The sequence below is a fragment of the Hordeum vulgare genome, chromosome 1H (assembly GCF_904849725.1).
Source record: "Hordeum vulgare subsp. vulgare chromosome 1H, MorexV3_pseudomolecules_assembly, whole genome shotgun sequence".
Taxonomy (NCBI): domain Eukaryota; kingdom Viridiplantae; phylum Streptophyta; class Magnoliopsida; order Poales; family Poaceae; genus Hordeum; species Hordeum vulgare.
In genome coordinates, this window is record NC_058518.1 from 413,678,886 (window position 1) to 413,693,784 (window position 14,899).

The window sequence follows — 14,899 nt, forward strand, 5'->3', positions numbered from 1 at the left end:
CTCTAGGACGAGCAGAATTGGCCAATGCCACACTCGAGCAACCAAGGCACGGGAATGTGGGGAACACTAGAAGAAGGCGAAACACCAAAAGTTGTGAAAGCCCATCATTTCCCGCCCCCATTCTTGTCTACTTATTTTCTTCTCCGTAATTGATGTTCCCAGCGTTACCTCCTATCCCATTATCTTCTCGTGATACTATGCCGAGCTGGTCCAATGGGATTCCGGATAGGTAGGCTCCTCCCTTTCTCTCTCCCCGATCGCTGGTGCAGCGAGCGCCGGGCGAAAAAGCGAGGCGGAGTCAGGCGCACACGGCCGAACGAATACCAGCCACACGCCCACGCGCCGGACAATGGCCTCGGTGGTCATCCGCACAGCCTATCGCCATCCGACCTCACCCCCATCCCCCATCCATCACCCCTCGCCACCACTATAGAACGCGCCCAGTCCCGGGCACGGAGCAACTCGTCACTCTCCCGCTCCACTTCCCCTCGCAGATCCCCCAACCCATATTCCGCATAGTGTGTCAGCCTGCCACTTGCTCTCGGCCCTTGGACGCGCTTGGGACGCTCATTTTTGGATTGGCCTGCTTGCTTCCAAGCACAAGGATAGGGGGGGAGTTGAGCCGTTGCAATCCTGACAAGGAGGTGGAGGAGGAGAAACAATGGCGCTCTCGTCGACCTTCTCCCTCCCGCGGGGATTTCTCGCCGTGCTGCCTCAGGAGCACCATTTCACTCCCGCCGTCGAGCTCCAGGCCAGGCCTCTCAAGGTTAGTAGCAATTCAGCGTACGCCTCCTCTCCTCTTCGCTCGCCATGGCCGATTCTTCTTCTTCTTCTTGTCGGTTCGAGCAATTCGGCGCCCGCTAGCTAGTGGTCTGTTCCTGCTCGTCTTCTTTGCAAACTGTAATCGCTGCTCGTGTCATCATGGCCAATGCTGGATCGATTTGGTGAGCAGACGCCGAGGAAGAGGTCGTCCAGCATTTCTGCGTCACTGTCGGAGAGGGAAGCAGAGTACCACTCGCAGCGGCCTCCGACGCCGCTGCTGGACACCGTGAACTACCCCATCCACATGAAGAACCTCTCCCTCAAGGAGCTGCAGCAGCTCTCCGACGAGCTCCGCTCCGACGTCATCTTCCACGTCTCCAAGACCGGCGGCCACCTCGGGTCCAGCCTCGGCGTCGTCGAGCTCACCGTCGCGCTGCACTACGTCTTCAACACCCCGCAGGACAAGCTCCTCTGGGACGTCGGACACCAGGTAAACAAGCTCCACAAGTTAACAATGCACACTTGGCCTGCCCCGGCGATCCGCCGGCGTGCCCCCGGATTGGGGTAACGTGCCCGCGCCATGTTAGGTGCTGCGCTGCGCGGCTCGGAGGCCCATCGATTGATCGACCGTGCGGTTTTGTTTATTCGATGCAGTCGTACCCGCACAAGATTCTGACGGGGCGGCGCGATAAGATGCCGACGATGCGGCAGACCAACGGCCTGTCGGGCTTCATCAAGCGCTCCGAGAGCGAGTACGACAGCTTCGGCACCGGCCACAGCTCCACCACCATCTCCGCCGCCCTCGGTAACTGACTACCTCTGCATCTGGTTACGAAGTACTTAATCTGCTCGTGAAAAATCTGTGGTGGCAATCAAAGTGTGTGCGTGTGACTGTCAGGGATGGCCGTCGGGAGGGACCTCAAGGGCGCCAAGAACAACGTGGTGGCGGTGATTGGGGACGGGGCCATGACGGCGGGGCAGGCGTACGAGGCGATGAACAACGCCGGGTACCTCGACTCCGACATGATCGTGATCCTCAACGACAATAAGCAGGTGTCGCTGCCGACGGCGACGCTCGACGGGCCGGCGCCGCCGGTGGGCGCTCTCAGCGGCGCCCTCAGCAAGCTGCAGTCCAGCCGGCCGCTCAGGGAGCTCAGGGAGGTGGCCAAGGTACAGCCTCACAAATGCACCTCCTACACTCCATGGATAGTACGGCAAAAAGCAACGTTGACTTGAAAGCAGTGCCGCGACTCGAATTCCAACTTGCTGCATGCGTAATAGGTTCGTGAAAAAAGGAAAACAAATTAGCAAGTCGTGTGCGCATGTTTGAACTAAACACTTACTAGTTGAAGAAAAATTAATTTGAAACAGTGGATGAAATGACAGGGAAATCAGCATCAAAAGCAGCTAGCAGTTTTTAAATCGAACCCAAACGCGTCAGTGTCGCCGTGGGAGTACACCTCCGAGTTTTAAATCATTAAACTTTTGTATGGTACATGCCAAAACTAGCTGTTTTCTTCCAGATGCAACGCACGCATACTCTATCAGTGCCAGGTGTAATGTATGGCTCTAACTATGCATCCATCAGAAATGGCGATGAAACCTAGAGTAGCATATCTAGTGCTGCCCACTAGCATTTTTGTCTTCAGCAAAGAGAGCTCGGGGAAGGGAGTATCTTAACAAGCTCAGTGTAGTGTAGTGACTTATAAATTCTAAAAATAAGCAAGCACAATCTGACAGCAAGGACATAAGTGTATCTCTTTCCTAATCTTCCAAGATGTGACTCCAATGATAATCTATCTTGCACTATACCTTCAAATCTGATCGCTTGACAGTTCAAATTGATACTGTTACTGGGCTGGGTTGATCACATTCCTTTTGTAAACTAAGCGGCCCAAACTGCTGGTCTCTCATTGCTGGGCCGAGTGGAAGGGAAAGGGCCCAGGTATTCGACTGATTTTCCCGCGTGTTTTGTCTGGCCATCAGGGAGTGACGAAGCAAATCGGCGGGTCGGTGCACGAGATCGCGGCTAAGGTGGACGAGTACGCCCGCGGCATGATCAGCGGCTCCGGGTCGTCGTTGTTCGAGGAGCTCGGGCTGTACTACATCGGCCCCGTCGACGGCCACAACATCGACGACCTCATCACCATCCTCCGGGAGGTCAAGGGGACCAAGACCACCGGCCCCGTGCTCATCCACGTCATCACCGAGAAAGGCCGCGGCTACCCCTACGCCGAGCGAGCCTCCGACAAGTACCACGGTAGGTAACATGCATGACTGATCAAGCACCACCACAAGTACCACGGTGGATGGATCGATCATATATTCATATATACTCCATACATACTGTATTTGATTCTTGTTATTAATCAGTGTGTGTGTGTGTGTGTGTGATTGATCCATGGCGCAGGCGTGGCTAAGTTCGATCCGGCGACGGGGAAGCAGTTCAAGGTCCCGGCCAAGACGCTGTCCTATACCAACTACTTCGCGGAGGCGCTGATAGCCGAGGCGGAGCAGGACAGCAAGATCGTGGCAATCCACGCCGCCATGGGGGGCGGCACGGGGCTCAACTACTTCCTCCGCCGTTTCCCCAACCGGTGCTTTGACGTAGGGATCGCAGAGCAGCACGCCGTCACCTTCGCCGCCGGCCTGGCATGCGAGGGGCTCAAGCCCTTCTGCGCCATCTACTCCTCTTTCCTGCAGAGAGGCTACGACCAGGTGGTGCACGACGTGGACCTCCAGAAGCTCCCGGTGAGGTTCGCCATGGACAGGGCGGGGCTGGTCGGCGCCGACGGGCCCACCCACTGCGGGGCCTTCGACGTGACGTTCATGGCCTGCCTGCCCAACATGGTCGTCATGGCCCCGTCCGACGAGGCCGAGCTGCTCAACATGGTCGCCACCGCCGCGGCCATCGACGACCGCCCCTCCTGCTTCCGCTATCCGAGAGGCAACGGCATCGGCGTCCCGTTGCCGGAAAACTACAAAGGAACTGCCATCGAGGTACGCTTCTATCTCGAGTTCATAACTCCGAGTCAGAGAACGAATTAGAGGCTGTGTACGCGACTGACGACTGGTCTACGTACGCGCGTGTTTCGCAGGTCGGCAAAGGCAGGATCATGATCGAGGGCGAGAGGGTGGCGCTGCTGGGGTACGGGTCGGCGGTGCAGTACTGCATGGCCGCCTCGTCCATCGTGGCGCAGCACGGCCTCAGGGTCACCGTCGCCGACGCCAGGTTCTGCAAGCCCTTGGACCACGCCCTCATCAGGAGCCTCGCCAAGACCCACGAGGTGATCATCACCGTCGAGGAAGGCTCCATCGGCGGCTTCGGCTCACACGTGGCTCAGTTCATGGCCCTCGACGGCCTTCTCGACGGCAAACTTAAGGTAATCGATCGATCAAAGCAGCATTCTCAATCAGTCACACAGTCACCCAGCGCGACACTCGTGACATACGTGAGTACTGATGCTGAGCTATTCTTTTGGGTTGTGCAGTGGCGGCCGGTGGTGCTTCCCGACAAGTACATCGACCATGGATCGCCCGCCGATCAGCTGGCGGAGGCCGGGCTGACGCCGTCGCACATCGCCGCGACGGTGTTCAACATCCTGGGGCAGGCAAGAGAGGCCCTCGCCATCATGACGGTGCAGAATGCCTAGAGCCAGTGTGCTGCCTCCTATATAGAGAGAACCCTGTACATTTTGGTCGTTAGATGATTCAGAGGTTACTTAGTCGGCGTCAGAAAATTTAATGATCCTGATAAGGGGAAACATGGTAGTTTTCGTTCTTTGCACTGACGTTGATGTACATGGTTAATTGTTCGTGGAGTGGACACATACCTTGTCTTTGTATCTGTGAAATACTCCCTCCGTTCGAAATTACTTGTCGCATAAATGAATAAAAATGAATGTATCTAAAACTAAAATACAACTAGATACGTTCATTATTATGACAAATATTTTCGGACGAAGGGAGTATGTACGTATGTTCATAGATTCTACTCCATCCGTTTCTAAATATAAGTTTTTTTAAAGATTTCATCAGGCGACTACATACGAAGCAAAATAAGTGAATCTATACTTTAAAATATGTCTATCTACATTCGTACATAGTCCCTTAATAAAAACTTAAAAAAACTTATATTTAAGAACGAAGGGAGTAGACGAATAGGACCCGCGTATACATGGAGCACGGATTCGCTGTTGATCGGAATTGTGATAGTTCCTGCAAAATATAACCAGGGCAAGCTTAGTAAAGCTGCATCAGTTGATCTAATCCATGGACTTTGCCCCTCCATCAGTCCTGGAGGTATTATCTGCCTACAGTATGCAGGATGACACTATTTTATTTGCTGAAGCTGATTTAGAGAGAACTAAAAACTGTAAGAAAGTACTAAGATGCTTTAAGAGAGTTTTTGGTATGAGAATCAATTATCATAAGAGTGAGTTAGAGCCCATAGATTTATCCAATGAGGAAGCCAAATCTTTCTCTGAGATGTTTGGTTGCTCATTAAGTTCTTTTCTTATTACTAGCAAAAGAGCCTGTGCGTTGCAACGGAAGAGAAAATAACACACGCTCTGAACGCAATATATTTTCACATGGCATCATATTTGTGTTGCCGACGATGGCCTTAGTGCTCACACAACGAAAACGCTTTTAAATGTACGGTCACTCGAAATAAGATGAGAAATTTGTTGTTTCTTCCCACGAGGTTTTTCAAAGGTGTGCAAGTGTGGTTAACGGTGTTTTCTTTCCTCTCAATTTGGTTTTAATTTAATGGATGTTTATTGCAATTCGAATCGTCGTCGGAAATAGAGAAAAAAAGGATCGTGCATTACAGATTAAGTTTGCATCAAAAATAATATTTAAGAAGTATTCAACAGCTAAAAATAACATCCTATTTAGATTCTACACATTTCTTTAATCAAGTTTCATATATAACATGTTAAAATCGGAGTTACGGTTTAAAAGATATGGATAATTTTGTTTTAGATAAAATGTGGATTGATTAACTCAAAAGTCGGGTTTTTTTTGTTAAAACGAAAAAAAAACGTTTCGGCTGACTTAAATCTGGACTGCAGGTTGATTACCTGAAACATCAGGTTTTTTTTTGAAAAATACAAAAAAACGATTCGTTTTCTGACTTAAATCTGGACTTCGAGTCGATTACGTGAAACATCAGGGGGTTTTCTGAAAAATGCAAACAAACGATTCGTTCCTGACTTAAATCCGGACTGCGGGTTGCAAAAGTGACACGACGGACGACAGAAGCGAATGGTGCTTTATTATTAAGGAGAGAAGTATTTAGTGATACCTCTAAACAATGACAAGTTTTTTTCAACAAAGAGTGAATTTTATCAACTTAAAATGAAGCATCAAGTAGATACAAATACAATGAACACACATACAGGCTCTGCATAGCTAGGAGCCTAGGATGCACACAATCAATATCAACCCATATTTAAGTAATGAGTGATTTTGGCTTTGTACCCTGTTAATGCAATGCATAGAGTGATAGCCAGGAAGCGTCCGTTTACAAGTGGACTAATAGTTGTCATTTGACCAAGCTAGTGCCGTAAAAATAGTTTCCGAGAAACTTCTTTTTTGCAGGCAATATAGAGAGCTTTATTCATGAAAAGCACTCCTATGGGAATCAGCCAATAGGCTGGTCACTAGAAAGCTTGGAGTATCATCAAGCCAACACTCCGTCACATTCAAAATGCAAGCACGCTTAGCACAGAGATGAACGGGGATGTTTGCTATCCTCATTACATGTTGAATATCAAACATGATAGAATCCCTAGCTAGCTCTCCAGTTTCATCTAAGATAGGAGCCACAATCGAATGAGTATTGTGGCGAGTGTTCCAGAGTGTAACAACCTCCAGACAATCAATTTCCATAATCACATGTGTAAAACCTCTCAGCTTGGCAAACTTGACTCCTTCATGGACTGAAATGGCCTCCATGATGAAAGGATCCGAGATACCTATGTAAAGTTTGCACCAAGCAGCGAGAAGGGACGTGTCAGTGCGAGCCACACCCCCGCCTCCTCCTTGACCTTCAACAAACTTCAGAGCACCATCTGTAGAGATCTTGATGACACCTTGCTCTGGAGGGCGCCAACCATGCCCCGGTAGCACCACCGGCTCCTTCCTTGGTAGCTCAAGGATGGACATCACTTCTCGCGTTCGTCTTGCTGTAGCCACCGGATCTAGAGCTTCTCCATCATGCTTCACACGGTTTCGAGAGTGCCAAATGTTCCACATGATAGTAATAATGATAGCCGTGTCTTTATATGTAATCCGTTGATCACATAAGATATCCCTAGCCCAAGTGGCAGTGTGTAGCTGTGGGAGGATAATCTGGAACCATGCCCACGCTGCATTGCAAAAACCGGTTGCATGCGAGTAGTGAATCAAAGCTTGTTTTAGGTCTTCCCCGGTTGCCCGACAAATTTTACATCTATCGACTTCAGTTATGTGTCGTCTCTTGAGTGTAGTTTCGTCGGGAAGAATTCCTCGAAGAACCCTCCACCAGAAGACACGCACTTTGGGAACAACACTGAGCTTCCACGCAGAATTCCACATCTGTTTTTGTGCAGTTGAAGTGTCTGTAGCCGTTCCTTCCTCAAGAGTCGCACTCTCTTTCTGAGTCATAACAATACGGTATGCCGATTTAACAGTGTAAATGCCTGTTCGCTCAAAAGCCCAAACTAGGGAATCATCACCACCGTTCATTCTTAGAGGGATATTAAGGATCGCTTGACCTCTGTTGCACTGAACGTGTCGAAAACCCGTTGTTCCTTTCATCGACCAATCTCTGGATCTATCAAATCCGGAACTCTGTTCACACTGGTGTTGGCTGGTCTCATCGTTGGTTGCATGGATAAAGTACCTGGAATCCATTTGTCATCCCATACTGAGATGGAACTTCCATCACCAACCCGTTTGATCAGGCCAGCCTGAAGTGCCTCCCTTCCCGTGATAATTGCCCGCCAGGTAGCCGAGGCTGGTTGTGGACAAGTAGCTTGCATGAAGTCTGTGTCAGGGAATTATCTACCCTTCAGTACTCTTGCACATAAGGAGTCAGGTTTTGTCAGAGAACTCCACCCGTGTTTCCCAAGGAGTGCAAGGTTAAAATGATACAAATCTCGGAAGCCCAGACCACCCTTGCATTTCGATGTTGCAAGGTCTTGCCAAGATACCCAGTGCATAGATTTCTTGTCAAGAGAGCTGGTCCAAAAATATTTTGCCATAGGAGAAGTCAGACTCTTACATACCTTCTTAGTGAATAAGAATGTACCCATTGGGTTGGTCGGAATTGCTTGCACCATCGATTTTAGCAATGTTTCTCTACCCGCACAAGCAAGGAGCCTCTCAGTCCACCCTTGGATCTTTCCTCTGGCCTTCTCACTCATGTATTCAAAAGTGTCGCTAGTGACCCGCGCCAGTCAAATGGGAAGGACCAAATATCTCGCATTGAACGCCTCCACTTGAATATCCAGAATCCCCTTAAGGATACTTCGCAAATCCTCGGGTGTGTTTATACTGAAAAATATAGCACTCTTGTCTCGATTGACACATTGCCCCGAAGCAGCCCCATAAATTTAAAGAATTGAGTTAAGGCGCATCGCACTATCTTCGTTTGCACTGATAAAGATTAAGCTATCATCATCAAACAAAAGATGGCTTACCCATGGAGATCTGTTGCTAACTCTGTTCCCTCTATCAATGTAACCCACATTGTAAAATTTCAGTAATGAAGAAAAACCCGTCACAAAAGGAGGAACAAATATGGAGAAACTGGATCGCCTTGCTGTCGTGGGAACGATCTTGAAAATAGTACCAGGGGTACAAACTAAGGGCGGAGTCTAGCTAGGCGCAGTGGATGCACTCGGATTTACGAGTTCAGGCCCCACTCGGAAGTGGTAATAGCCCTACGTCTCGATCTGTGAGGCTGGTGTTTTCTTATAGGGGTGTAAAATATTACAAGTGCTGAACCTTGAGCTGGTGCCCGGGAGTGGCTTATATAGTGGCTGCCATGACCGGCCGAGCACCATTACAAGGCAATAAATGATAATAAAGAAGGCAGTTACAAGTAACGGCTCTGTTTGTGTCCTTGTGCGAGAATTTCCTCGGTTGCCATCCGCATTGGGGCTTGTTCAAGCATGTGTTCACGTGTCGGGTGATGACCGTAAAGAAGACACCTTCCTCTGGGGGAAAGACCAATGTAGTCCAGCTTTGCGGCAGTTGAGGCATCCGGTTTAGGGGCAAAAGTAGTTTCCCTTAGATGAGCTTCCCGGACTCGGTGAAGAACTAACAAGACTCTTGGTTCTTGTGTTGAGATGTTCCAGTCGGTGAGGGTCAGTCGGGCCTTCCCCCTTCCCGGTTGATAGGGTTCACTCGGTTCCCACTTTGACTTTCTCCACGGGGGAGAAGACCGACATCGAAATTTTGATGATAGCAGTGGTGGCCTTGATCCGAAAGGGAGTGAATGGGATGGACCTCTGATACGTCTGCAATGTATCTATAATTTTTTATTGTTCCATGCTATTATATTATCTGTTTTGGGTGTTTTATATGCATTAATATGTTGTTTTATATTACTTTTGGGACTAAGCTATTAATCTAGAGCCTAGTGCAAGTTTTTGTTTTTCCATGTTTTTGAGTATTGCAGATAAGGAATATTAAACGGAGTCCAAACAAAAAAAAAATCCCCGGAATGATTTTGCTTGGACCAGAAGAAACCGAGAAGACTTGGAGTAGGAGGCAGGGCATCTTCCGGGAGGCCACAACCCTGCAGGGCGCGCCCTAGGGGGTGGGTCACGCTCCCTGCCTTGTAGGTCCCTTGCAGGTCTCCTAACCCTATTCTTTGGCCTATAAATTCCCAAATATTCCCGTATCACAAATGAGAGCCATGAAAATACTTTTCCACCGCCGAGAGCCTCTTTTCTCGCGAGATCCAATCTGAGAGCCTTTTTCGATAATCGTACGGAGAGGAAATTGATCACGGAGGGCATCTACATCAACTCCATTACCCCTCCAATGATGCGTGAGTAGTTTACCACACACCTACGGGTCCATAGCTAGTATCTAGATGGCTTCTTCTCTCTCTTTGATCTTCAATACCATGTTCTTCATGATCTTCATGGAGATCTACCTGATGTAATACTCTTTTGCGGTGTGTTTGTCGAGATCCGATGAATTGTGAGTTTATGTTCATATTATCTATGAATATTATTTGAGTCTCTTCTAAATTCTTATATGCATGAGTTCATATCTTAGCAAGTCTCTTCGAGTTATTGGTTTGGTTTGGCCAACTAGATTGGTAATTCTTGCAAGGGGAGAAGTGCTTAGTTTTGCGTTCAATCTTGCGGTGTCCTTACCCAATGACATAGTAGGGGTAGCGAGGCACGTATTGTATTGTTGCCATCGAGGATAAAAAGATGGGGTTTTCATCATATTGCTTGAGTTTATCCCTCTACATCATGTCATCTTACTTAATGCATTACTCTGTTCTTTATGAAATTAATACTCTAGATGTAGGCACGAGTCGGTCGATGTGTGGAGTAATAGTAATAGATGTAGAATCGTTTCGGTCTATTTGACCCAGACGTGATGCCTATATGCATAGTCATTGCCTTGAATATCTTCATAATTATTTGGTTTTCTATCAATTGCTGGACAGTAATTTGTTCACCCATCGTATTATTTTCCTTTATGAGAGAAGCCTCTAGTGAAACCTATGGCCCCCGGGTCTATTTTCCATGTTTTCGGATCTATAAACCAAAAATACCTAAAATACTTTGCTGCAATTTATTTACTTTTGTTTTACTTTCAGATCTATCAATATTTTATACCTATCTCTATGAGATCTCATCCTTGCAAATAACTCTGAAGGGATTTGCAACCCCTTTATAGCGTTGGGTGCAAATGTTTGATTATTTGTGCAGGTACTATTATTGGAGCCTTACTTGTGTCCTCCAACTCGATTGATACCTTGGTTCTCAACAGACTGAGGGAGATTCTTATCTACTTCACTGCATCACCCTTTCCTCTTCAAGGGAAAACCAACGCAAGCTCAAGAGGTAGCAGCGGCGACACATATCGAGAAGATGGATGCGGAAGTGGCAGCTCACGCCGGTCATGGAGGGACCGCCTTCTCAATCGTGGTTGCCACACGAGGGGCAACGATGCGGATGTCGTCAAGAATTCGCACCGCCGATGTAGCACGACTCCGGTGGGGTGGCACCACGCGGCAGGTGGCCGCGGGTGCTGTGGAGCTAGGAAGGACGTTGGTTGCTGGTGCTGCGCACCACACCGCTGTTGGGGAACGTCGCATGGGAAACAAAAAATTTCCTACGCGCACGAAAACCTATCATGGTGATGTCCATCTACGAGAGGGGATTTCCGATCTACGTACCCTTGTAGATTGCACAAGAGAAGCATTAATAAACGTGGTTGATGTAGTGGAACGTCCTCATGTCCCTCGATCCGCCCCGCGAACCGTCCCACGAACCGTCCCGCGATCCGTCCCATGATCCGCTCCGATCTATTGCCGAACGGACGACACCTCCGCGTTCAGCACACGTACAGCTCGACAATGATCTCGGCCTTCTTGATCCAGCAAGAGAGACGGAGAGGTAGATGAGTTCTTTGGCAGCGTGACGGCGCTCCGGAGGTTGGTGGTGATCTAATCTGAGCAGGGCTCCGCCCGAGCTCCGCAGAAACGCGATCTAGAGGAAAAACCGTGGAGGTATGTGTTCGGGCTGCCGTGGTAAAGTTGTCTCAAATCAGACCTAAAACCTCCGTATATATAGGGGGGAGGGGAGGGGTCTTGCCTTGGGGCTCAAGGAGCCCTAAGGGGTTTGGCCGAACCAAGGGGGAGAGTCCTCCCCTTCCAATCCTAGTCCAACTAGGATTGGAAGGTGGAGTCCTTCTCCACTTTCCCACTTCCCCTTTTTTTCTTTTCTCTTTGATTTTTCTGTCTCCTGCGCATAGGGCTTCTTGGGCTGTCCCACCAGCCCACTGAGGGCTGGTGTGGCACCCCTAAGGCCTATGGGCTCCCCCCGGGTGGGCTTGCCCCCCCCCCCGGTGAACATCCGGAACCCATTCGTCATTCCCGGTACATTCCCGGTAACTCCGAAAACCTTCCGGTAATCGAATTAGGTCATCCTATATATCAATCTTCGTCTACGAACCGTTCCGGAAACCCTTGTGACGTCCGTGTTCTCATCCGGGACTCCGAACAACATTCGGTAACCAACCATATAACTCAAATACGCATAAAACAACGTCGAACCTTAAGTGTGCAGACCCTGCGGGTTCGAGAACTATGTAGACATGGCCCGAGGGACTCCTCGGTCAATATCCAATAGCGGGACCTGGATGCCCATATTGGATCCTACATATTCTACGAAGATCTTATCGTTTGAACCTCAGTGCCAATGATTCATATAATCCTGTATGTCATTCGCTTTGTCCTTTGGTATGTTACTTGCCCGAGATTCGATTGTCAGTATCCGCATACCTATTTCAATCTCGTTTACCGGCAAGTCTCTTTACCCATTCCGTAATACAAGATCCCGCAACTTACACTAAGTCACATTGCTTGCAAGGCTTGTGTGTGATGTTATATTACCGAGTGGGCCCCGAGATACCTCTTCGTCACACAGAGTGACAAATCCCAGTCTCGATCCATACTAACTCAACGGACACCTTCGGAGATACCTGTATAGCATCTTTATAGCCACCCAGTTACGTTGTGACGTTTGATACACACAAGGTATTCCTCCGGTGCCAGTGAGTTATATGATCTCATGGTCATAGGAACAAATACTTGACACACAGAAAAATAGTAACAACAAAATGACACGATCAACATGCTACGTTCATTAGTTTGGGTCTAGTCCATCACATGATTCTCCTAATGATGTGATCCCGTTATCAAGTGACAACACTTGCCTATGGTCAGGAAACCTTGACCATCTTTGATCAACGAGCTAGTCAACTAGAGGCTTACTAGGGACAGTGTTTTGTCTATATATCCACACAAGTATTGTATTTCCAATCAATACAATTATAGCATGGACAATAAATGATTATCATGAACAAAGAAATATAATAATAACTAATTTATTATTGCCTCTAGGGCATATTTCCAATAGTCTCCCACTTGCACTAGAGTCAATAATCTAGTTCACATCAACATGTGATTCTAACGAATCCAACACCCATATAGTTCTGGGGTCTGATCACGTCTTGCTCGTGAGAGAGGTTTTAGTTAGCGGTTCTGAAAACTTTCAGATCTGTTTGTTCTTTACAAATATTTATGTCATCTTATAGATGCTGCTACTATGTGCTATTCGGAAATACTCCAAATATCTACTCTACTATACGAATCCGTTTCACTACACATAGTTATTCGGATTAGTGTCAAAGCTTGCATCGATGTAACCCTTTACGACGAACTTTTTAACCACCTCCATAATCAAAAAAAATTCCTTAGTCCATTAGTTACTAAGGATAACTTTGACCGCTGTTTAGTGATTCAATCCTGGATCACTCTCTGTACCTCTTAACAAAGTTGAGGGAAGGCACACATCAGGTGCGGTACTCAGCATGGCTTACTTTAGAGTCTACTGCTAAGGCATAGAAGACGACCTTCGTCTATTCTCTTTATTCTGCCGTGATCGGGTTTTGAGTCTTACTCAAATTCACACCTTACAACACAGTCAAGAACACCTTCTTTGCTGATCTATTTTGAACTCCTTCAAAAACTTGTCAAGGCATGCATCTTGTTGAAACTTCTATTAAGCGTTTCGATCTATCTCCATAGATCTTGATGCTCAACTTTCAAGTAGCTCAATCCAGGCATTCCTTTGAAAAACTCCTTTCAAAGAACCTTTTATGCTTTACAAAAATTCTACATTACTTCTGATCCACAATATGTCAACCGCATATACTTATCAGAAATTCTATAGCGCTCCACTCACTTCTTTGGAAATACAAGTTTCTCATAAACCTTGTACAAACCCAAAATCTTTGATGATCTCATCAAAGTGTATATTCCAACGCCGATATGCTTGCACCAGTCCATTGAAGGATCGCTGGAGCTTGCATACTTGTTAGTATCTTTCGGATCGACAAAACCTTCTGGTTGTATCACATACAATCTTCCCTGAAGGAAACCGTCGAGGAAACAATGTTTTGACATCCTATGTGCAATATTTCATAAATAATGCAGCAACTACTAACATAATTCTAATAGATTTTTAGCATCGCTACGAGTGAGAAAGTCTCATCATAGTCAACTATTTGATCTTGTCGGAAACATCTTTGCGACAAGTCGAGCTTTTCTTAATAGTGACTTATCACCATCATCGTCTGTCTTCCTTTTAAAGATCCATCTTTACTTAATAGTCTTACTACCATTAAGCAGTTCCTCCAAAGTCTACACTTTGTTCTCACACATAGATTCTCTCTCGGATTTCATGGCCTCTAGCCATTTGTCAGAATCCGGGCCCACCATTGCTTCTCCATAACTTGTAGGTTCATTGTTGCTCAACAACATGACCTCCAAGACAGGGTTACCGTACCACTCTATAGCAGTACGCGACCTTTGTCGACCTACGAGGTTCCTAGTAACTTGATCTGAAGCTCTAATGATCACTATCATCAGCTTCCACTTCAATTGGTGTAGGCGCCACAGGAACAACTTCCTGCACCCCGCTACACACTGGTTGAAGTGACGGTTCAATAACCTCATCAAGTTCCACCACTCTCCCACTCAACTCTTTCGAGAGAAACCTTTCCTCGAGAAAGGATCTGTTTCTAGAAACAAACACTTTGCTTCCGGATCTGAGATAGGAGATGTATCCGACTGTTTTGGATATCCTATGAAGATTCTTTCATCCGCTTTGGGTTCGAGCTTATCAGACTGAAACCTTTTCACATAAGCATCGCAGCCCCAAACTTTCAAGAAATGACAACTTAGATTTCTCTAAACCTCAGTCTATACTGTGTCATCTCAACGGAAATACGCAGTGCCCTATTTAAAGTGAATGCGGTTGTCTCTAATGCATAACCCATAATCGATAGTGGTAATTCGATAAGAGACATCATAGTATGCACCATATCAAAT

General features: G+C 47.3%; 1 protein-coding gene across 1 annotated transcript; it reads left to right on the forward strand.

The window, feature by feature from the left end:
- The first annotated feature begins 417 nt into the window (after positions 1–417).
- Positions 418–4,631, forward strand: LOC123441346 (1-deoxy-D-xylulose-5-phosphate synthase 1, chloroplastic). The gene is made up of 8 exons (XM_045117824.1): positions 418–766; positions 953–1,252; positions 1,417–1,567; positions 1,661–1,932; positions 2,749–3,022; positions 3,173–3,762; positions 3,861–4,145; positions 4,254–4,631. The coding sequence occupies exons 1-8, from the start codon at positions 662–664 to the stop codon at positions 4,413–4,415; spliced, it is 2,139 nt and encodes a 712-aa protein (XP_044973759.1). The 5' UTR covers positions 418–661; the 3' UTR covers positions 4,416–4,631.
- The last annotated feature ends 10,268 nt before the right edge of the window (positions 4,632–14,899 follow it).

Excerpts from the sequence above, each read along its gene's own strand:
- LOC123441346 (XM_045117824.1), top strand. The coding sequence starts at position 662 with ATGGCGCTCTCGTCGACCTTCTCCCTCCCGCGGGGATTTCTCGCCGTG. Across the intron at positions 3,023-3,172 it reads AGCCTCCGACAAGTACCACG|GCGTGGCTAAGTTCGATCCG; the intron begins GTAGGTAACATG and ends TCCATGGCGCAG. Across the intron at positions 3,763-3,860 it reads ACAAAGGAACTGCCATCGAG|GTCGGCAAAGGCAGGATCAT; the intron begins GTACGCTTCTAT and ends CGTGTTTCGCAG.